The 22,776-nt window shown below is 45.9% G+C and overlaps 3 protein-coding genes across 6 annotated transcripts; 1 reads left to right on the top strand and 2 right to left on the bottom strand.

The window, feature by feature from the left end:
* Positions 1-35: 35 nt before the first annotated feature.
* cnot11 (CCR4-NOT transcription complex, subunit 11) lies at positions 36-4,170 on the bottom strand. The gene is made up of 7 exons (XM_062402239.1): positions 3,490-4,170; positions 2,739-2,903; positions 2,198-2,350; positions 1,724-1,926; positions 1,161-1,363; positions 920-1,016; positions 36-464 (listed from the first exon to the last, which is right to left on the bottom strand). Exons 1-7 carry the CDS (start codon positions 3,806-3,808, stop codon positions 267-269), a joined length of 1,338 nt encoding a protein of 445 aa, XP_062258223.1. The 5' UTR covers positions 3,809-4,170; the 3' UTR covers positions 36-266.
* Positions 4,171-4,684: 514 nt separating this feature from the next.
* LOC133967030 (abl interactor 2-like) lies at positions 4,685-22,726 on the bottom strand. Of its 4 annotated transcripts, XM_062402228.1 has the most exons (13): positions 22,553-22,726; positions 18,485-18,652; positions 16,806-16,982; positions 16,677-16,694; positions 16,223-16,323; positions 14,811-14,963; positions 12,296-12,420; positions 11,600-11,911; positions 10,752-10,916; positions 10,553-10,633; positions 9,931-10,104; positions 7,738-9,646; positions 4,685-7,242 (listed from the first exon to the last, which is right to left on the bottom strand). In XM_062402228.1, exons 1-12 carry the CDS (start codon positions 22,667-22,669, stop codon positions 9,471-9,473), a joined length of 1,767 nt encoding a protein of 588 aa, XP_062258212.1. In that variant the 5' UTR covers positions 22,670-22,726; the 3' UTR covers positions 4,685-7,242; positions 7,738-9,470. The 4 variants fall into 4 exon arrangements, with proteins under 4 accessions (XP_062258212.1, XP_062258213.1, XP_062258214.1 ...); XM_062402229.1 differs by lacking the exon at positions 14,811-14,963; XM_062402230.1 differs by lacking the exon at positions 11,600-11,911 and having other exon boundaries at positions 22,553-22,723.
* On the top strand, positions 6,676-8,140 carry LOC133966971 (cilia- and flagella-associated protein 57-like). Its single transcript, XM_062402110.1, has one exon. It carries the CDS (start codon positions 6,676-6,678, stop codon positions 8,137-8,139), a length of 1,464 nt encoding a protein of 487 aa, XP_062258094.1. The 3' UTR covers position 8,140.
* Positions 22,727-22,776: the final 50 nt, after the last annotated feature.

Here is a 22,776-nt window from a genome sequence, read left to right as displayed (position 1 = left end):
ACCCACACACAAATGATTTGAATAACAAGAAGAGCTCAAATTCAAAAACTCTGTTTAATAAGAGAAAAGTAGTTTTTCCAAAGGAACGACAGAGCAACTGGTACAAAATGAAAAGCTGAATCGAGTCCGTCAATTTTTAGGTGAAGCTCAGACGCTGAAGAAACTAAACTACATATTTACAATATTCATTGTCAGCTGAGTCGACGGCTCCAGTGTCTGAAGATGTTTGTCCCTTTAACTCGTTTTAAAAGGTTTGTGTGGCAGCGCTATTTGGTGGGTTTGGCCTCCGTGGGGTTTTCTCCTGTGTCCAGCGTCTTGAGGAGGCGGAAGAGTCCAGCGGCTTCGCGGATGCGGCTGAACTCGATGCAGAAGGCCTGGACCTCGATGAAGAGGTCCTGCACGTTGATGATCTTGTTTCGGATCAGAGACTGAAGGAAGACGCAGACGAGACGAACCAGACGATTCTGAAAGAAACAAGGGAACACGACTCAGTGTCAATGAAACCAGTTCAACCAGTGACTGAATAAAAATGGACAACAAGCTGCAGTATAGGTCACGTAAAGGCTTCTCCTCCATGTCAGTAGATGGGACATGGAAAGAAACCAAAAAAATCTAAGTAGACGTTTCTCAAAGATGTTCCTGTTGTTTCAGGTCGTTCTTATCAAGATGATGTTTGTTCAAGTGTTTCTGATCAGATTTGAATTAATAAAAAACGTCCTGATTGACAGCTGACACCGACTCCTGATTGACTGTGTGTGTGTGTGTAGGCGGGACCACGATCGCCACTGACACCAAATGACATCATCACCACAAGATGGCAGCGTTGATTTCAGAGATGTTTTGGTTTGCACAGTGGAACAAGTGGTCACGTGTCGTCCATCTTTATTTATGGTCATGTGATTGCAGCGCGACCTCGTACCTGCATGTACTTGTCTTTGATCTGCTCGCAGGTGGAGATACAGTTGGAGATGTAGAGGTGGATGAACTCTGGCGGCAGATCCACGGCAGTGGTTAGCCTGAGAGACGACGAGGAGAAACAGATGATGGATGTTTATCTATAGCTTATATAGAAACTGAAGCTTAAACATGATAATAATATAATGCCCGAGGACACAATGGGGAGGCCGGGATCGAGCTGCAGGACGTGGCGAGGGACTCACCTGTTCACCACCTCCATGGAGTGCAGCGACATGTCCATGTTGACGAGCACGGAGAAGTACTCTGTGATCTGAGAACTCTGCATCAGCTTCAGCAGCATCTCGATGGCCACCAGCGGGTTGTTCTCCACCAGGTCGGGGAGCTTCGCCGGAGACAACCCGATGTGATAGACCAGCTTCAGGTCCTTCTCCAGCTCGGCCAGCAGCTGGACGGGGAGAGAGACACAACAAGTATCCAACAGTTACACCACAACACAAATGAAAACAACACATCTGCGGAAGTCAAATTCAAGTTCCTTGGGAGGGGAGAGAGAGAGAGAGAGCGAGAGAAGGAGAGAGAGAGAGAGAGAGAGAGAGAGAGAGAGAGAGAGAGAGAGAGAGAGAGAGAGAAGGAGATAGGGAGAGAGAGACACAACAAGTATCCAACAGTTACACCACAACACAAATGAAAACAACACATCTGCGCAAATCAAATTCAAGCTCCTTAGGAGGGGAGAGAGAGAGAGAGCGAGAGAAGGAGAGAGGGAGAGAGAGAGAGCGACACACACACACACACAGACACACACCTGTGACTGCTGCTGGGCCGACAGGGGACTCTTGAAGGCCTTGGACATGATGCGTTTGATTTCCACGCCGGTGCTGTTCTTCACACACATGGAGCGGTCCCACTGCACACTGTGGTCCGGCTCGGTCGGGTTCAGCCACGCCAGCTCGTCCTCGCACACGTGGAGAGGCGGCGGCGGCCGGATGAACTCGGGGCGGAAGTGACCTGAGAACAGACACGTCGCCACGATGAGCACATTTAAAATCACTTAAAGTTACCATCAACAGGCCGACACGTCTGGAGCACGACACTGAACCAGTTACTGAACCAGTTACTGAACCAGTTACCGTCTGTAGGAAACATAATCACTGACCGGACACAATCACAAAGTGTGTGTGTGTCTGTGTGTGAGCAGAACACTTAGATTAATGATATAAATAGAATTCTGACAACTTAACCCAAAAACCAAAGTTTGATTAACTCAGTTCACACTCACTCTCCAGTGGAGGGCGGGGCCCCGTGACCAGCGACTCGATGATCTGATTGGCCACCGAGCTGTCGAATCCCGAGTTGGACGAGTCTGGATCCGGGTCGTTCAGGATGCTGGGGAAGCTGGCCTTGCTCTGAGTGGGCAGCTCCGACTGACGCTCTGCAACACACACACACACACACACACACACACACACACACACACACACACACACACACACACACACACACACACACACACACACACACACACACACACACACACACACACACACACACACACACACACACACACACACACACACACACACACACACACACACACACACACACACACACACACACACACACACGTTATTATCCATATAAAGGTTATGGTCAAATTATTAAATATCAAGACTCAATTCCATTTCTTTGTGATAAAGGATGGACAGGTACATCGTAGGAACCAGATATTATTTGACACTAACGTTCAGATAGAACCACGACACCAAACAGCTTCATCTGAGAGGAGAGCCTTTAAACCAGTGACTCTGAGTGGGACTCACCTGCGAGCGCCAGCTGCAGCCCGCTGATGTCTATGGACTGGGGCATGTTGCCCACGTCCATGCACGACACCTGCCTGGGCGTCTTCTTGAAGAGATCCCGAGGCGGCGCCAACATCAGCTGCGACAGGAAGAACTTCTCCGGCTGCGTGATGGGCGGCAGGAAGCCTGGAGGTCACATGTCAGAAAACACACGGGATGGAGAACTGGTGTCAACTGAGGTCAAGAGTCAGAAGCTGCTGTTCCTGAATGTCCTGGAGGTTGTCCTGTCTCCTGCTGCTCTACAGGCTCCGCCCCTCATCGGGATGTTTCCCACATGCTCATGTTGTTGTGAACAGTCAGACCCAACAACCTGCTGCAGCTGCTCCACACACAATGACTACACAACACGTTTAGAAACAACCTGCTGCAGCTGCTCCACACACAATGACTACACAACACGTTTAGAAACAACCTGCTGCAGCTGCTCCACACACAATGACTACACAACACGTCAGGACAACATCTCACAGAGGTCATGTGTGGAAACATGTTTACTGTTGCAAAGGCATCTTGAACCTTTAATAAGTTGAACTGAGAGATGATTGTAAACTGGAACCTAACCGTTACCTGACCCTAACTTACACCTCACCCTAACCGGACCTGAACCTGGAGCGTGGACATGTCCTCCCCCTGACCTCTCGTGATTCCCCCGGTGGGGCAGTCAACAGACGTCGGTCGCCACCACACTTGGGACCCGGAGCTCAGTACGTACCGGACAGCAGCTTCTCCGGCTCCTCCCCGGCAGGCGCGGGGTTCAGCAGGTGAGCGAACACGGCTGCGAACGGGTTGGCGGCCAGCGGCTCGGTGCGGTACATCTCCCACAGCAGGTAGAGCGCGGTGAGCCGCTGCGGGGAGCTGGGCAGCAGGTCCGGCTGCTGCAGGAGCATCACCAGCACCGAACCCACCCGGAAGTGCTCCGCTTTGCCGAAGTAATGGTGGAAGTGAGTGGACAGGCTCTCGAAGGTGTTGGTGCAAGCCTCCTCCGAGATGATGCTCAGCAGGTTGGACAGCTCCTTCGGGGCCAGAGTCATGGCTCCGCGGGACGAGGTCGGGGCGGAGCTCGGGGGTTTAATGAGTCATCCCGGAAACCAACAGATAAATCTCCCGCAAACAAGTGATCCCGCAAACTACGAGCTGGGAACCATCACACGAGTTAGCAGCGAGTTAGCTTAGCCTAGCAGCGCTAACGGCTAGCGGCGGCGCGGACATGGCGGAGCGGGACGAGTCTGCGGGATAAATCCACCGGGAACCGCTCGGTGGCGTCATACGTCTCCAGCACCGACACGCACCGAACTGTGACGCGACGTGAACGCGCTCAACAACCGTCACGCACACGAGGCTCCGTTAGCACCGAGGTTTGAACCTTCTCACGCACTGCATTATGGGTAGCGTAGTAAGCTCATCCTTCCGTGTTCTACAGGAGACCCGCATCTATTGGCTGACCTCGACATCCTAGCCCTAAATGTGAGCCAATCAGAGGCAGGATAGAGGCGTGACTTCCTCTGTAACGGTTAAAATGAATAATAAACAGCGATTTTGATATTTGTACCTTAAAACAAATTGAAGGTGATTCATAAGTATTTCACAAATCTAGCAGTGATATATAATATTTAAATTAATTGAGGATTGTTTATTAAAATAAATATGTGCAGATGTTGATACAAACATGTGTTTTATTTGGATTCTTGAACTATGACAAAGTTTGAGGGGAATTATTTTTGTTTATAATACCGATACTTTTTTTTCAGAATAACTTCGATTTAAGATTAAAGAATAAGGATTAAAAAATAACTTATTTTAAATTTCATTATGATTCAAAATATTAATATATATTATATATTTGATTCTTCTGACTTGGTTGGAAAGTTTTTACCAACTTCTGACCAATAAAAACCCAAACAACAAAAAACAGTCACACAGACAATAATTTATCAAAAGATCAATGAGCATAATTCATCAACCGTTCTTACTCTTTCACTTCACTTATAAGACTCTCCTGGTATCAACTGGAACACACACTTACCAACACATGGAATTCATCAATATAACACAGATACAAACAACTGCAGTTTCAGAACGCGTCACGAATCTGACGTATATATTTCTTAGAAATCTTCGAAAGAGCAAATATAAGAAAATTCTTCAGATATCATTGAATAAGATGTTCTTTCAGTGTGGTTCACTTTGAGAAACAGAGTTTCTCCAGACGTCCTGTTCTGTAGCTTTAATGAACTGTTGATGGAGATCTGAGCTCGACTGAGAAACAAACATGTTTATGTACAAACACTAAACAAAACTCTAGTTGAACATCACTTCTTTCAATCATTAAACACTCTCATTTTCCGTAATATCATAAACAGCTGATAGCGTCAACATAACTGAAGGAGAACCTGTATTTTCACATTTCCTCGAGTTTTTATTTTTTCTACGAAGTAATTGTAAGTACTTTTTTAAACTCACATTCACCCTGAAAACAAATGAATGTTGGTGTTTGACGACTGAAGTAAAACAGTTTGTCAGGATGAAACTTATTATTTCTGGTCCTGGTGAGATTCAACCTCCAGATCAACACGAGTCCAGACTGGTTAAAGGGAAAGTTCACACAAAGCAAAGACCATGTTCACCTCAGTCAACAAGAGTCCACAAGGGAAGATTTGGGTCAGGTTCTCACAGACACACACACGCACACACACGATTATGGCACAAAAATATCTCCTCTATCTTAAATGGCCACAACAACCACAATCCTCAACACCTCCACTTCAAACATTAAAGCATCTTGGTCAAAGTATAAGAAGAATAAATACAAAGAAGCAACAGAAGATGAAAAGTCAGTTAAATATCATCATGCAGGCAAACACTGTAAACCTCAGCACTGGCATCAGGTCCCACATGTCCACGGGGGGGGGGGGGTTGAGCTGCAATTCACGACACGCTGAGGCAAGTAAATAAATAAAAGGCTCGACTTTAAATGTGTTTAAATAAATGTTAGTTATGATTCAATAGGTCGCTGAGGGAGGCAGTGGGATGTGAATCAGCTTCAACACCAGTGATGTGTTAATGTTTGACTTTCATCACGATGGCAAAACATTCCGACTGAACTGCTATTGATATTTTTACTTTGGTGTCATTCACACAATACATTTGATATCTTGGACAAAAGAAAAAACTTCATTTATAAAAACAATCCAACACGAAGCTCAAGAAGTTTCTGTTCTGCAGAGCTGACGACCAATCAGCATCCACCCGGACACGGTCTCTTCAGCTGCAGTACTGCACTTTGCCACACGTTCATCCATTAACGCTCTGGTTTCTGTTTGTTTTCAAGGAGGAGCATCACATCAGTGTTTTCTTTAACTTTCTAAACATTTAATGAGAATATAGGATGAATCCCTTTATGTTTGAATGATCAATTACAGCTATACACTGTGTATGTTCTGGCTCCTGATAGTTTTCGGGGCCTTATCATTTATTTCAAGAGAAGAAAGATAAGTTCATATCATTTGCTGTTTGACCTGTGATGTAACAGGAAGTTAAAGGTTAGCCAGGTGGTGGTTTAGTGGTTTGGGATCTGGGTTTCCAAATGGAATAGAAGTAAGTTTGTGAGTTCAATCCCTATGGCTGTTGTCATTTTGCCACTGAGCAAGGCACTTAAACCTGAGTCGCTCCGGAAGGGGTTGTCCCCTGCTCAGCAGATCAAAGGGAACCAATCACAAAGTGAGAAATCACAGGCTCCATCAAAGACGTCTCCAAATCAAAGTCACCTCAAAGTTTCAAAATGATCGACGGTTCGAGGTTCACCTGGACTTGAGTTTCCGTCTCCAGGAGATCCAGCAGCTCAGCAGTTGTCAGACACACAGTTGTCAGATATACAGACCGGTAGTGATAGTGATCCACCATGGTGATCACAAAGACAAATGGGCCTAATGGTAACATGAAGGCGTTGAAAGCTGAGCTCCGGCAAATGAAAAAAGCTCTCGCCTGTCAGGATAAGAAGGTCCGAGAGCTCACGACCAGGCTGGAGACTGAGACTGAAGACAAGACCTTTCTATCACACCAGAATAAGTTTCTTTCAGCCGAGATTAAAACGATGCAGACCCGGCCTCTGGGGAAGAGAAGAGAGTCGGATAACCTGAGAGACGACACTGAGCAGCTTCCTCGGGCACAGCAACCGTCGACTGCTGCTGAAACGCCTGACGCTCAGAACGTGTGCACGGCTCAGCGTCAGTGTCGGGGAGTGCAGGATGAAAACGAGATGCAGCTCGAGTCCACAGACGACAAAATTCAAACCCTGGAGAAGCTGATACAGGCCAGCGAGGCCAAGCTGCAGGAGAAGACTCAGCAGCTGGATCAGTGTCTGGAGGAGGCAGAGCAGCAGACCCATGACTTTAAAGAGATCATGAAGCATGCAGAGGAAGACGAGGTGAGGAAGATCCACGAGATCAAACTCAGGACTGAGAAGAAGCTGCAAACAGAAAAAGAGACAAACATAAAACTGAAGGCGGAAATGACCATCATGAGTCGAAGGTTCTCAAAATTTCAGAAGCATTTTGAGGAGAAGGGCACAGAGATGTTCCTGTTGAAGCAGGAGAAGCAGCAGCTGATGGGATTGTCCCGCTCACAGCAGAGTGAGATCGAGGACCTGAAGGAGCAGTACGAAAAGAGCAGCCAGGAAAAGGACAGCACGATCTTAGGCTTGAATCAGAAGAACCAAGAACTGGAGGGTTTGAGGTTTATTCATGAGTTGAAGTTTAGCGAGTTGAAGAAGCAGTTCGAGCCTCAACAAGACGAGATCAGGGAGAAAAGGGAGAGTATCGGACAGCTGCAGGAGAAGCTGAGGCAAACAGGCAACAACTACAACACTCTGACCCTGATCACGGCCGACCTGAGGCTCAAGCTAAAAGCAGAAGGGACAGAGCTGCACAAGGAGATTCAGAAAATTAGAAATCTGGAGACACACCTTCAGCGGCTCAAGTCAGACCTCCATAACTGTGTCGACCTCATCCAAGAGCCGAGGAAACTGAAGGACAGCCTGCTGAGGATCTACGCCCGCTACGTATCGCACACTGAACGGCAGGAGATAAGCAACGTAGACAGAGATGCTCACAGGGCCGTATATCGCCAGCGGGATTGCTTCGAGAGGACCATCAACAGTCTCAAGGTGAAGCTGGCTAAATCTGCTGAGGAACATCAGAAGATCTACACCAGGATTAACAAGGAGAACGTTTCTATGATTAAAGAAATCAACGAGCTGCACACAGAGTTGCGTTTTTTGAGGACTCAGGTTAAAGATGGAAAAGCTCAGCTGGCCCTGATCAAGAAATCCAACCACATAAGGTCCCAGGTCAGAAGCAGGACCTGAAGATGAGCTCCAACAGGAGGATGTGACTTCAGCCTCGTCCTCCAGGAAACTCCAGTTCAGGTGTGAGTGCTGGGGAAACAATTTGTAGATATTGTACATGAACTGTTTGAGACACATTTCTCTATTTAAAGATATAATAAAATTCGATAACAAAACTTTTTGTGTGCATGTCGTCAATTCTCGTGTGAGAAGAAAGAGTGTGGATGTGAATAGACCTAAACCACAGATTTCATTCTATGTGGCAGTTCTTATGTTTGTGGTTTGCAATAAGTTTGTGTCGTACATATTCAAGGTTCCTGGTCCTATAAAAACATCCTGCCGCTATTCTGGCTTTTTATCTCAATTATTTATTTTAATTTACCTAAATATTATGTATTATTTATTCACGTTGGCGTGATGTATCCGTGTGGCAGCAACTTTTAAATCCTGAAATGAAGAAGCTGCAGCAGAAACTCCAGGAGTCTCATTTATCAAACAGTGCGGGGGATTCATACTAAAAGTGTACGTGCGCACAGAAGCCGGAAATGGCGCACGCACACCTGAACACAACTTAATAAATCACAGTCCATCTGGAAACGTTCATACGTGGATCAGCCTTCAAGTCCGTCCTCCACCCTAACCCACTTTAAACCATGAATCACAACTTTCTCCCTCCGAAATGTTCACACGGGTCAGACTTGAATTTGAAAGTTCGTTTTTATGAATCCAACCTTGGTGTGTACGTTTCCGAATGAGACCGAGCTCTGCTACAGCTCAACAGGACACTGGTCCAATTACTCCTTAAACAAGAAAAGGCCAGAAGCGGGAATTCAAAGTGTTTTGAGCCAAACAGAGATGTTGGGTTTCAGTGTTCAGTGCAAACGTGTCCTCTGCATAGCCTCCTCTCAATCTGTGCTTAGCATGCTAACCTCACAAGAAGAAGTGATAGAAGCAGAGAAGAACTTTTTAAACAGAATTTCTAATAAACAGCTTCTAATGCTTGCGTTAGATATGAACTGATTGCAAGAACAGACATAGATACTTAAAGAAAATAATTTTTTGATTTCAAGCAATAAATTATGTGCGACACCATCTCTGAATGAACTTCTTGTCATCACAATAAAACTCAGTTTAAAAACTTCTAACAACATTAAGTTGCTGCTTCTTGTTCTAACGAGCTTCCTGCAGGTCAGATCGGTGCGAACATCTGGAGACGTGGAGGAACGCGTTCAGCGTCTCCACAGCAGCTGGAGACACATCTGCTTGTGATTGTGGATCAAAAGGAGCCGAAACAAAAAATGATAATTCTCTTCAGGACTGAACCGGACGACAGAAGCTCTTCTTCTCTCTCCTCAGTCCGCGTAGTGCATGATGGACTCCACGTAGTTCCCGGGGAAGAGGCCGGTGGTGGCGTTCATCACCCCCTCGAACCACCCGTCCTCGTTCTTCTTCACCACGTAGATGATGCCTCCTTCCTGGAACGATAGCTCGTCCTCCTTGTCAGCTGTGTAGTCATAGATGGCCACCACTAGAGGGCAAGAAACATCTTTTTAGCATTTTCTGACATTTTACAGACCAAAGCGACAAATCGATAAATTGAAAACATAATCAGGAGATTGATCCATGATGAAAATGTTCTGGATCTTAAACCAGCTTCAGGCCCGGGTCTCTCTGACAGTATCATGGAGGCAGTGTTTTAATGTCAGGTGTCCCGGTGCGACCAATGGAAACGATCAGTGGCCCGGCAAAGATTCCTGTTCCCATGACTGTGATGGTGAAGCCGGTTTGAGACACAGGTTTCTGGGGCGTTACCTTTCTCCAGGTAGCTTCTTGGGGCCCACGCAGGGTCTTCTTCAGTGTACGGGTCGCTGTGCTCCACCACTGCCGAGTCCTCCTCATGTCCATCTTCCATTGGCTGAGGAGTCGGCAGGAGCTCCTCGGGCCATGATTGGCTCTCAGCAGCCGGAGCCGGAGGGGCGTCTGAAACTGTAGGTGGATCAGACACGTTGAGGGTCAATGTCAACCTATCACAGATCTGGATCATAGTGAATAAAGATGGACGACATGATGGCTCCAAAACGCTGAAACAAGTCATCTAGATCGCCCCCTGGTGGCTGCCTGCAGTCAAGGTAATATGAACCCTCCTCCTCCATGTTAGCAGATGGGACATCTCCAAACTAAAACATCAACGTAGACATTAAGTAAATGTTTGTGAAAGTTGTTTCTGTCATTTCAGGTCGTTCTCAACTCTCAGATGTTTATTTATTTATTTGATGATATAAAAACAGGCTAAGACGTCATGATTGACAGACGATACTGGCTTCTGATTGGTTGAGAGCATCGATGGGCGGGACCATGTCACCACAAGATGGCAGCGTTTCTCTCTGAGATGCTTTAGTTAAATTAAACCTGTCTAATACATCACAATACTCACTGGACTCCTGAACCCGAGCAACGAACCCCATGAGAGGCAGCTGAGGGCTGAACTGGAGGAGCGATGGAGGCGGGGGGGAGGCTGCAGACACAAACATCTGAGTTCATCAACACAACCAACACGACACGTTTTAAAACTGTGTCCTCACAACTGAAGTTTTCCAGCTTCACACTGTCATAGTCAAACTCCTCCCACTTACCTGGGCTTTGGTTGTAGCAGGGACCCCCGTTGACATGGTTCTCTGTTACGATGGGCTGGTCCGTCACAGAGGGGGGGCGGCGGTAAGGCAGCGACCCGCCCACCTGTGCAGTCTGGTGTCGTGGCTGAGGTCGGTTCATGCTGTAGAAGTGAGGGACCATCGGACCTGAGCACAGACAGAGAGGCTTCACTACACAGAAGTCTTGGGAGGATGACATCGACGAGTGGTCTGGTGCAGAAATCCAATGTTGGTGGGGGGGGGGTAAACACTGAGTGGAGTTTTCAAACTGTGAATCCTGGAGGTGGAGCCAACACGTTGAGACACTTTCAGAAACCAACTGGTTTGTGCTACTGGGTTCACAGTTTTTCTGTTTACACATTTTCTTTACAACTGGTTTCATGACTGTTAAAAATCACCTGAGCTGAGAATGTTTGTGTCACGTACACTAATATATATATAATTTTCAAATGAGAATCGGGTCGGCCACGTTGACATGTTGAAACATGTTCGGTTTCAGGGAAACAAGAGTGAACTCAACTGCATCAGGCTCAGGAATCGAACACACGTTTCCTCCATCGTACCTCTCTGGCTCAAGGCCTCGCTCCTATTGGACGTCACACTGATCAGAGTCAGTCACATCGGTGAACTTTGAACCCACCAGAACTTTCTGAGTCTTTAATGTAATTCTTGTTAATGTTGTTAGATGTTAATATAAAATGGATCAATACGAGTCTTTGAGAATCGACTCATTCGTCTCTCGGGTTGGACAGAAGAAGACGGAGGAGACACGCAGGGAGAGGTGGAGGTGTGAGGTGGACGACGGAGGAGGTGTTGTTGGACAAACTCACCTTCAGCAGGTGAGGAAGAGGAGGACAGAGGAGGAGGAGGAGGGGCAGGAGGAAGAAGAGGAGACTCTTCTCCAGGTAAAGTGTCGGACTGGAGCTCAGACGAGGGGTGAGCGAGGGGGGGGGTGCTGGAGGGTGCGTTCAACTGAGGAGGGGGGTCAGCTGGTCGTGTAGGGGGGTTGGGCTGCAGGGGTGCGTTGGGTTGTGTGAGGGTTGTGGTGGAGGAGGAGGAGGAGGAGAAGGAGGACGGAGTCGGGGAGGGGGAGGAGTTAGGAGCGGTGGAGGAGGAGCTAGCTGGTCCAGCAGTCGGAGAAACTTCAGGAAGTGAAGACGGAAAGTTCAAGAAGAGAAATAATAAAACTTACAAAGACTTTCAACATCACATCCAAACAACCGGTTGTTTATGAAGTTTAAATTTAATCAAATTATCAATAAACAAATCTACGATGCAAAGTAAATATAGAAAAGAAAAGAGAAATAAATTCATAATTTCATCCATTAGTATCTCAACACATCACAGTAACACACAACATCACACAATCTAACTCACACACAAAAACCTGACAAAAAATAAAAATGAAACAAACTGAAATAAAAATCTAATAAATAATCAATAAAACTCAGATAATGTCTCAATTTACAGATCAACACTTGATGTGTCTGTGTGTGTGTGTGTGTGTGTGTGTGTGTGTGTGTTACCTGGGAAGGTGGAGGGTGGGGAGGGCGTTGGCACGGCAATGGGAACGCCCCCCCAGCCGCTGCCACTGTTTTCTCTGCTGCTGCTTCGGCTGCTGCTGCTGAGGTGACTGCCGCCACTGCTGCCACTACACACACACACACACACACACAAACAAAATTGAATATTCAATTTTTACGACACAAACATTGTTTACACATTAAAGGTCCAGTGTGAAGGATTTAGTGACATCTAGTGATGAAAGTGCAAAATACAACAAGTTAAGTTTGGTTAAGAGCCACAGGCTACACGTTTCTGCTTTACTTTGAAAATCCTACAGACTGCACCTTGTCCTCAAAGACAGACACACACACACAGACAGACACACAAAGACAGACAGACACACACAGACAGAGAGACACACACAGACAGACAGACACACACGAACAGACACACACAGACAGAGAGACACACATAAACAGACACACACAGACAGACAGACAGACACACACAGACAGACAGACACACACAGACAGAGAGACACACACAGACAGACAGACACAGACAGACAGAGAGACACACACAGACAGACAGACACAGACAGACAGACACACACGAACAGACACACACAGACAGACAGACAGACACACACAGACAGACAGACACACACGAACAGACACACACAGACAGACAGACACACACAGACAGAGAGACACACATAAACAGACACACACAGACAGACAGAAAGACACACACACACAGACAGACAGACAGACACACACAGACAGACAGACACACACAGACAGAGAGACACACACAGACAGACAGACACAGACAGACAGAGAGACACACACAGACAGACAGACACAGACAGACAGACACACACGAACAGACACACACAGACAGACAGACAGACACAAACAGACACACATAGACAGACCCAAAGACACACACACACAGACAGACAGACAGACACACACAAACAGACAGACAGACAGACAGAGAGACACACACAGACAGACAGACAGAGAGACACACACAGACAGACACAGACAGACAGACAGACAGACAGACAGACAGACACACACAGACAGACAGACAGACAGACAGACAGACAGACAGACAGACACAGACAGACACACACAGACAGACAGACACAAACAGACACACACAGACAGACAGACAGACAGACAGACAGACAGAGAGACACACACACAGACAGACAGACACATACGGACAGACAGACAGACAGACAGACAGAGAGACACACACAAACAGACACACACAGACAGACAGACAGACAGACAGACAGACAGACAGACAGACAGACAGACACACAGACAGACACACAAACAGACACACACAGACACACAGACAGACAGACAGACAGACAGACAGACAGACAGACAGACAGACAGACAGACAGACACACAAACAGACACACACAGACACACAGACAGACAGACAGACAGCAAAGACGGTGTAGGAAACACAGAGCGGCGACAATGAGGCGTCATGAACATCATTGGCGAGTCGACGTTAGCAAAGAAGCAATGAAACAATGACAAGCTGCAAACACAGAATCTGATTGGCTGAAAGCTCCAGAGTGACAGTGAAGACGCTTCTTCTGAATTAACTCAAACCAAAATCATCATCACTGAAAGAGAAACAGAACCAGTCTATTGTTGTTTCCAACTAAAATTGAAAGAGATTAAAAGTAGTCAGCTGCATGAGGAGCAGAGGACACAGAGTGTGTCCCTGAAGCAGGTTAGGACAGTTTAGGACAGTGCGTCCTCTGTGGTTGACAAGCGCTGGTGTTCTCTTTGTGAACAGCGTTCCTTTTTAAACACATTTTAGGTTTATAATCTTAAAATGTTCACTAATTGTGATTATTTTAGTTTTATCATTAAACACACCAATGACATCAACACGGAATCAACCGCAGAGCAAACACTGAACAGCAGAGGGAGCCGGAGCACACAGACGTGAGATGAAGCCAGAAGAAAACGACGGAAAGTCCTACAACTTTTTATTATGCACCTCAAGGTTTGTTTACTGGATCCGGATGAAAAGATCAACACAAACATGTTCACCACATCCGTCAGGCTAGTTCGGAAACTGTTTAGAAGAAAGTCACAAATAAATCCTGTTTCTAATCTTCCATGAGCTGAGGTCCTCGCATGTTCCTCACATGTTCCTCACATGTTCCTCACATGTTCCTCACATGTTCTGCAGGTTCTCTATGTGAGAACAAATGTCTGAGTCAGTGTCTCTGGACATGTTCTGGATCTTCTCCTGCAGCCTCCTGGTAACATGTGTGTAACATGTCAGAGTCCATGTGAGGAACCAGCAGGACAATGTGTGGAAGCTTCCCAGTGAGCGAGTGGACGCCCTGATGGGAAAATGTCTCTTGTTCCAGATCAGACTGACGGATGTGTGGAATTTCTTTGAAATCATCATGAGAGTGAAAAACATAAAGCGTCGGTTTGTTGAGTTCAGCCCTGAGGTCGTTCCCGACGCCGTGTTGACCCCGGCTACCTGAAGGTTCGGGGTCGATGGTTGAGGGTGGCGGTGCGAGCCGGACTGGGAATCTGCCCAGGGGCCATACTGTTTCTGGTGGGGCTGGATACATAATGGTTGGGCACCACTGGGGGGCACACTGGCTCCAAGGTCCTGCAGGGGGAGCTCTTCCTGCACATGCAAGAGGTGACGATGAAAACAAGGTTGACTGGACGGAGACGATGAGTCACTCCAGGGTCCTGGGGGGGGCTCTAACATTTTTAATTCTTTAATTCTTAAAAGAAGAGATATTATTATTGAACCCCTCAAATATTAAAGAGTCCATCCCTTTCATAAAATTTGATTAGAGATAAATCTGTTATATGGGCCACTGGGGGGCGCTGCAGCTCTTATTCTGCAGCCTATATACTCCGTTCAACAAAATGTGACAAATAATCCTGAATTTCAACAACACAGAAACATAAACATCTTGACAACTGTGTGTGGCTTCACATGGAAAAAAGAAACACAGAAATCTGAGCTGTGATTTTAACACAAAAAGTAGAATTGGACAAGATTCGGACACAGGAAGTGAAATCAAGAGAGTTCCTGGGTTTGTTTGTTTCTGACGACAGAAGGCGACACCGACCCACTGTGTGCGTCTGTGTGTGTGTCTGTGTGGGTGTGTGTGACAGATGGCGCTCATCCTGTCGACCAGCTTCAGCTTCCTCCAAACTGCTGAGTCTCTCTCTCTCTCTCTCTCTCTCTCTCTCTCTCTCTCTCTCTCTCTCTCTCTCTCTCTCTCTCTCTCTCTCTCTCTCTCTCTCTCTCTCTCTCTCTCTCTCTCTCTCTCTCTCTCTCTCTCTCTCTCTCTCTCTCTCTCTCTCTCTCTCTCTCTCTCTCTCTCTCTCTCTCTCTCTCTCTCTCTCTCTCTCTCTCTCTCTCTCTCTCTCTCTCTCTCTCTCTGAACCATGACTCATGGAGAACGAGCAGCTGGAGGATCAGCAGGTCGGAGAGGAGCGACCTCATAACACCACGTAAACCTCGTTTTAAATATCCTCGTGTTTCTCAGGTTCTCGGCTGCAGCCGGACGGGACGGAGGTTTAGAACCTGGAGGAAATATGACTCAATAACTTCCTTTGAATCAATTAAACATTAGCTTCAAACTGTATTCCCCGATTTGACCTCAGTCTAGTTTTTATTATTGTTGTTTCTGTCAGAAAAATATTAAATATATATAAACTATAAATAACACATCACAGATTTGAGGGCAGATCTCTGCTCAGGGGTGGGCGGAGCCGGATGTGACACAAACACACAAACGCTGCTGCTATTGGTTGAGGCTGTGATGTCACTGGTCAAAGTTCACCTGTATGACTTCAATTTGTTATAATTAATAAAGAGGTGTGTGTGTGTGTGTGTGTGTTTGTGTGTGTGTGTGTCTTACATACCCAAAGACGACTCTGCCTGCCCTCGGAGGACTGGGTGGTTTCTGGGAGGGGGGGGTGGTCCGGGACAGGCTTCCGAATTTCATGTTCTGTTGGCCGTTCCCCTGCGCACACGCACACAGACACGCACACTCATGAAACTCTGCTCTGATTGGTTGGTAGATCATGTGTCTCCTTGTTTTAAAAATGTATGTGTTGTTTTTTTACATGTGTGTGTTGTGTCTCCTTGTTTTAAAAACAAGGAGACACATGAGTGGAGCTGGAGGAGAAAAACCACAACGAGGTGTTGTGCCTCGTACATGTGTGTGTTGTGTTGTGTGTCCTTCACTAACATGCCTCGTACATGTGGGTTGTGTTGTGTGTCCTTCACTAACTTGCCTCGTACATGTGTGTGTTGTGTTGTGTGTCCTTCACTAACATGCCTCGTACATGTGTGTGTTGTGTTGTGTGTCCTTACCTTGAACCTCAACAACCACTAACAAGTCAGTGAAAGCAGAGGAAGGAAAGAGGACGGTGAGTGTCAGTGAAACAACCACAGACCAACACTGACCATGAACTCAACAACAGACACGTGGAGCTTGTTCACCTTGACTCCGTGTCCGATGTCGTCCAGGACGCCGTAGTCGATGGGCTTCCTGACGTAGCGCACCGGCCTCTCGGGATTGGACTGAGCGACAATTTTATGCGAGCGGCAGGAGTTCTTGTTGGAGGTCAAGATGCCGATCTCCCGCCGCGCCACCTTCTCTTTGTGGACGTCAACGGTCTGAGAAGATAAACAGAGGTCGGGTCATGTGACTGATGAGAACCAATCAGGAGACAATCAGAGATGTTTTGGCCTAATTTCTCGACACACACACACACACACTCACGCACACGCTCACATTCATTCATTTCTGCAGGAAGTGGAGACGCGTCATCGTCGTATATTTAAAACACGTTTGAGCAGCGTCACAAACTGCTACCTCCAACATGAAGGCTCCAGACGACCCACAATGCAACACTCTGAGCATGGCACACTGGCGTACCAACACAACGATCTTGTGTACACGGATTTGAGCCACGTTTGATTTCCTCTTCCTGCTGATCAGTGCTCTGTGAAATGAAGAGTGGATTATTGAGTCTGAGCAGAAGCTGCATGAAACACTCGCCTACACAGCAGATGTGAGCATGTGTGAGTGTGTATGTCTGTGTAAGTGTGTGTGTGTGAGAGTGTGTGTGAGAAGCTGAGCGTGTTTGTGTGTGTGTGTGTGTGTGTGTGTGTGAGAGTGTGAGCGTGTGTGTGTGTGTGTGAGAGTGTGAGCGTGTGTGTGTGTGTGTGAGAGTGTGAGCGTGTGTGTGTGTGTGAGAGTGTGTGTGTGTGTGTGTGTGTGTGTGTGTGAGCGTGTGTGTGTGTGTGAGAGTGTGAGCGTGTGTGTGTGTGAGTTGCTGGGAGCTGCACTTATGAGCAGGAACATTCTCTAAGCTGTGTCCTGATGACACTGATGATTCGGTGTCTCAGAGGATGAACCCTGAACAACCCACACATGCTGAGGATTCTTCTTCTCCTGCATTCGGAGCCTTGAACCCACAACGGGCCCGGAGCCGGCTCCGGGAGCAGGATGGGACTTTGTCTCTGAGCTGGAAGTGTTAGTTGGAGGGGTGGGGGGGAGGGTGCAGAGTGTTGACTGCTGATATTACAGGTTTTATTTATCTGAAGAATACGTAAACTGCATCCTGTGGACTTCTTCCGGGACAGAACGTGAAGTCCCGGCTCAGAGTCGTGATGGATTCAGAGAAACCCAGTTCCTGTGATCCTCGTCCACCTCCTGCACCGAAGATCATTTCACAGAGCGACAATCATTCATGTTCAAGACCTTATACTGTATATATTCTGTGTACATCTGTATTGAATCTTTATTATTTATTACTTTTACTAAATGTATATTGAAGAACTATTCTACATATTTTATATATATTTTTTTAAGCTTGTATTTCTGCTCTTGCATGGAGCTTTTGTAACAAACACAATTTCCCCCTGAGATCAATAAAGTATTTCTGATTCTGATGATTTCCTTCCCCCACATTGGGACCAACAAAGGAGTTTCTGTTAAAACACATTTTTATAAAATGACTTTTAACAAGAAGTTTGTATGATTGCTTTTATTTTAACCATTGTCTGGCAGCAACGTGTTTAAATCCATAATGAAATACAACTTGTACAATAACACAATAATACAAACCATGCAACACAATCACTCCTCTGAACGGGTGTGTGTCTGCGCCGACCTGTGAGATGTGGTTGACGGAGCTCTCCATGCAGCGCAGCTGTGAGGCCTGGATGTCCAGCATCTGCAGCACGTTGTTGGCCAGCGTGTTGATGAGGTAGGCCACGCTGGCCAGAGACTGGGTTGTGTAGCTCTTGGTCTCCTCCAGCGCTCGCTGCTTGTCTGTGGACTGAAGAACAGACGAGTCAGGACGTAGAGTCACAGACGACAAACTGAGCAGACAGGAGGGACGTGTCTCTGTGGTTTACTGCCATGTTTGGAATCTCAAACATTCCGTCCATCTTGGAGTCGGCCGTCCCTCCGTCCAGACGTTTATCACTGCAGGACTTGGTTCACCACAGCTCTGAGGGTGACCTCTGACCTTCAGACACACACTGATAGTCGATACATCTCCAGCTTTTCATATTTAGAACATTCTTTTTTCCAAAAATAAAAATGCACAAACCTCAGATATGTTTATAATTCAACTTCAGTTCAACACATTAAAATGAGTCAACACACGTCAGTGAGTCAATTCCTGCACTTATGCAAACACACACGAACAAACAGAGACACACACACACTGCCGCTCTCCTAATCAAATGCTGAATGTGACTTTGCAACACAAATCATAGAAACGTTTGTGTGTGTGTGTGTGCGTGTGTGTGTGTGTTTGCTGAGGCATGATGTAGGTCAGAGCAAACTCATTCAAGCCCGAGGTTGACAAGAAACACACTGACATCCATGTGTCTCTCTGTCACACACACACACACACACACACACACACACACACACACACACACACACACACACACACACACACACACACACACACACACACACACACACACACACACACACACACACACACACACACACACACACACACACACACACACACACACACCCCGTGTGTAATCATATGTGACCCAGAGTCCGACATTCACACTGAACCATCTTCCTCCTCATCCTCCTCCTCTTCCGCCAACTGATGTCCTGTTAGCATTGACCTAGTTGGAGGTTGAGTCCTCTGGCCTGAGGACAGGGCAACACACACACACACACAGACACACAAACACACTCTCACACTCTCACACACTCTAACACCCTCTCACTAACACGCGCACAACACACACACACACACACTCAGACACACACTCTCTCACACACACACACAGCTGATGTTGTTTTTCTTCTCCATTCAAACTAAATAGATGAGGCTCTACATGAATCAGATTCTGCTCTGCTTCCTCTGACCTGGTTTTAAATATGTTATAATGTTAGAAAATATAATATTAACAGACCATCAAAATAAATCACTGAAATATAATCAGTTTATCTTTGAGTCCAAGTTACAACCAGTGTTAGAATAACACTCATGTGATCTTCGACCCCCACAATGTTACCAGTTTATCTTTGAGTCCAAGTCACATTTAGACTTAATTTAGAGACATTTTCTCAAAACTTTGACCAGAAAAACACGAGGCCTCCGGCCACTAGGGGTCCCCAGCGTGGAGACATAAAAACACCAATTCAACATTTTAAATTAAAGGGGTTCATTTCTACAAGTGTAAACAGCAACATCAGAAGTTATTTAGACAATATTCTCCTCTAAAATGCATACGATACAGATCTATCAGCTCATTTATTTATTTTTAAATAAACTATAAACAGTGATTCATGTTTTCGTCCGACCACGGAGCTGATTCACCGTACAAGAACCCACAGAACTTATCATAAGATAAGCATCCGACTGGTTTACAGAACAGAACTACTTGATTGATAATCAGTCGATGGTTTAAGAAACATTCACCAGTTCCTAATGTTCTGTAAGTCGCTTTGGATAAAAGCGTCTGCTAAATGACATGTAATGTAATGTAATGTAATGTAATGTGACGATTCCCTGTAAAGGCTAAACATTAGTTCCTAAACTCTGCATTAATTTCCCCGTTTTGTTCACATCTTTTACAAAATTATAGAAGTTATTGACACAGAGCAGTACCACCGGAAATAATAGGGGGCAGTGTAGCTCATAGTTCAAGTGAGATAACAACATGAAAACAACAAAACAACAAAGAGACACAACACCATTTAGTTTTGAGCTTGTGCTTCCGGAGTCGATGAGTCCACAGATGTTTCTGAGCACGGACACAGGATTCAGCAGCGTTGTGCTCTGCACCGTCTGAGGAGCTTTAGTTTCAGGGAAGTGAATTTGAAGCTTTGTCCGATTTTTCTCTCACTGCTGGAAAAGAGCTGCAGACGTCGGCTCGCTCACGTGATCAGCTGCCAGGACTCAGATCACAAACCTGCAGACGCTTCCGCAGGAGCTGCTCCTGGCACTGGAGGCCGTAAAACCAATCGGAGCAGGTCCCGCCTCCTTTAGCGGGAGGCGGAGTTACAGTACGATAATAACTGGCAGCGGCTGTGGGAGGAGTCTGCACATGCTCAGTGTTTTCAAGCTTTAAATCTCGAGTTCTGTTTTATGAAAAATAAATGTTCACTAATGGTTGAAGACGTTCCTCTGATTTTCTCCTTCAGTTCACATCACGTTCATTTTTCCCTCTGGTTTATTTTTATGTAAATAGCACAAACTGAGGAGATTTCTGATCTGATTCATTTTCCAGTTTCAGACTCGGAAAAACGCAGCTTCAGTCTGTGTACAAAGCGACAGCGGAGGTGTGGGTGGTGTTACATCAGACAACGTGGGCTCAAACACAGAGACACATTCACAGAAATATTTAGCCAGGAATCAGATCTTAACATTTTAAACTCAAGTTAACATGAAGGTATTTCCTTTATAATGAAAACGCTTCAAAAGACAATTAATCAATTTATCTATTTTTTCATTAATCTACAAAAATGGTGAAAGAGTTCTGACGTCGTTAAATGGACAAAATAAATCAACTGAACTTCAACGACATGAAGGAATTCCAGAATCACTGGAAACACGACAACATAATGTCTTCAACCACCGGGGGTCACTGTTGTCGAGGAGAAAAAAAGCATTTAAAGACTGAAAATACATTTATATTACATCAGAAACATTCTGCATCAGCCAATAAAAATCAATATCCACCTCTCGAACACACACACAGATAAAAACCTCTTATGAGATGATTTCTGCTTTTCTTTGAAAAAAAAAAAAAAAATCAAGAAAATGATTGACGGATTAGTCAACAATGAAAACCATGATTATCTGCAGCAGGTGTTGGATTCATATGCTAATTTGACACATTTCTATCACGTATAACATAGAGATTCATTCTGCTGCGAGCGATTAAGAGGTTTTCATGCAGAGAAAAACTAAATGTATTGACTGTTCTTCAAACAAGAGTCTGGACCAAACAATTCATCGATTATCACATCGTTCTCCGTTAAACTTATGTCCATCCACTAAATGAATAATCAGCTCATCAGCTTCCAGGTAGAGAGCAGGACTTACTGATTTCACCTCCTGAGTTTTTAATGCTTGCACTCAAACAGCCTCTGCTTGTGCTCTAGCTGTGCTCTTGCACTCCTGACAGATCTCACGCTTCTCCTCGAGCTCAGGAAGCTTCAGTTCCTCAAAGATGTTTCAGAGGAAACGTGTGAAAGCAGCAACACGTCTGAGTGACAGCAGTTAGAGCACAAGCAGATCTGCTGAAGATATTCAAACTTCTGGAAGACGAAACGTGAAGAAAGAGAAAAAAATAATGATTCAAATTTGATAATAAACGACTTCACTTAAAGCCGCGGGTTTGATTTCCTGTTGTGTCACATGAACAAGAGTTTCACCGAAGAACAATAATCTCTTTCATTCATCATCATTTATCAATAAAATGATTCTGACTAACTTTCACAACTTGAGTTTCACTTGAACAGCTGGTGTCAAAGTTACATTTCTAATTTGAGTATTTGAGTATTTGAGTATTTGAGTATTTGAGTATTTGAGTAGCTGATGAGCTTCACAGATTATAACTGAGTTGTAATTAGTTTAGTTTCTTCTTCTTCAACTATCTGTTCCCGGAGCTCCATTCCATCAGTGCGCCCGCCCCCCAGCTGCTGTTTCCCGGCATGCCCCGGGGCTCGGCCCCCCTCACTGAGCTCGTACCTGGACATAGTTGTTCTCGCAGTATTCAGCGACCGTCAGCAGGTTGTTGAATCCGTCCAGCAGAGCTGTTCTCCCCGCAGGGATCTCCACCTCCAGCAGCATCTGCAGCTCCGCCATCTTTACCGAGGCCGAGGAGCGCGTCTACAGAGCAATACGAGGGCGAGCAGCGCGTTCACACGACTGCTGCTGAGGGGGCGAGCAGCGCGTCCACGGATCAATACGAG

The sequence above is a fragment of the Platichthys flesus genome, chromosome 13 (genome assembly GCF_949316205.1).
Source record: "Platichthys flesus chromosome 13, fPlaFle2.1, whole genome shotgun sequence".
Lineage (NCBI taxonomy): Eukaryota > Metazoa > Chordata > Actinopteri > Pleuronectiformes > Pleuronectidae > Platichthys > Platichthys flesus.
Note: the sequence above shows the minus strand (reverse complement) of the source record. Positions and strands in the feature narration are given on the sequence as shown.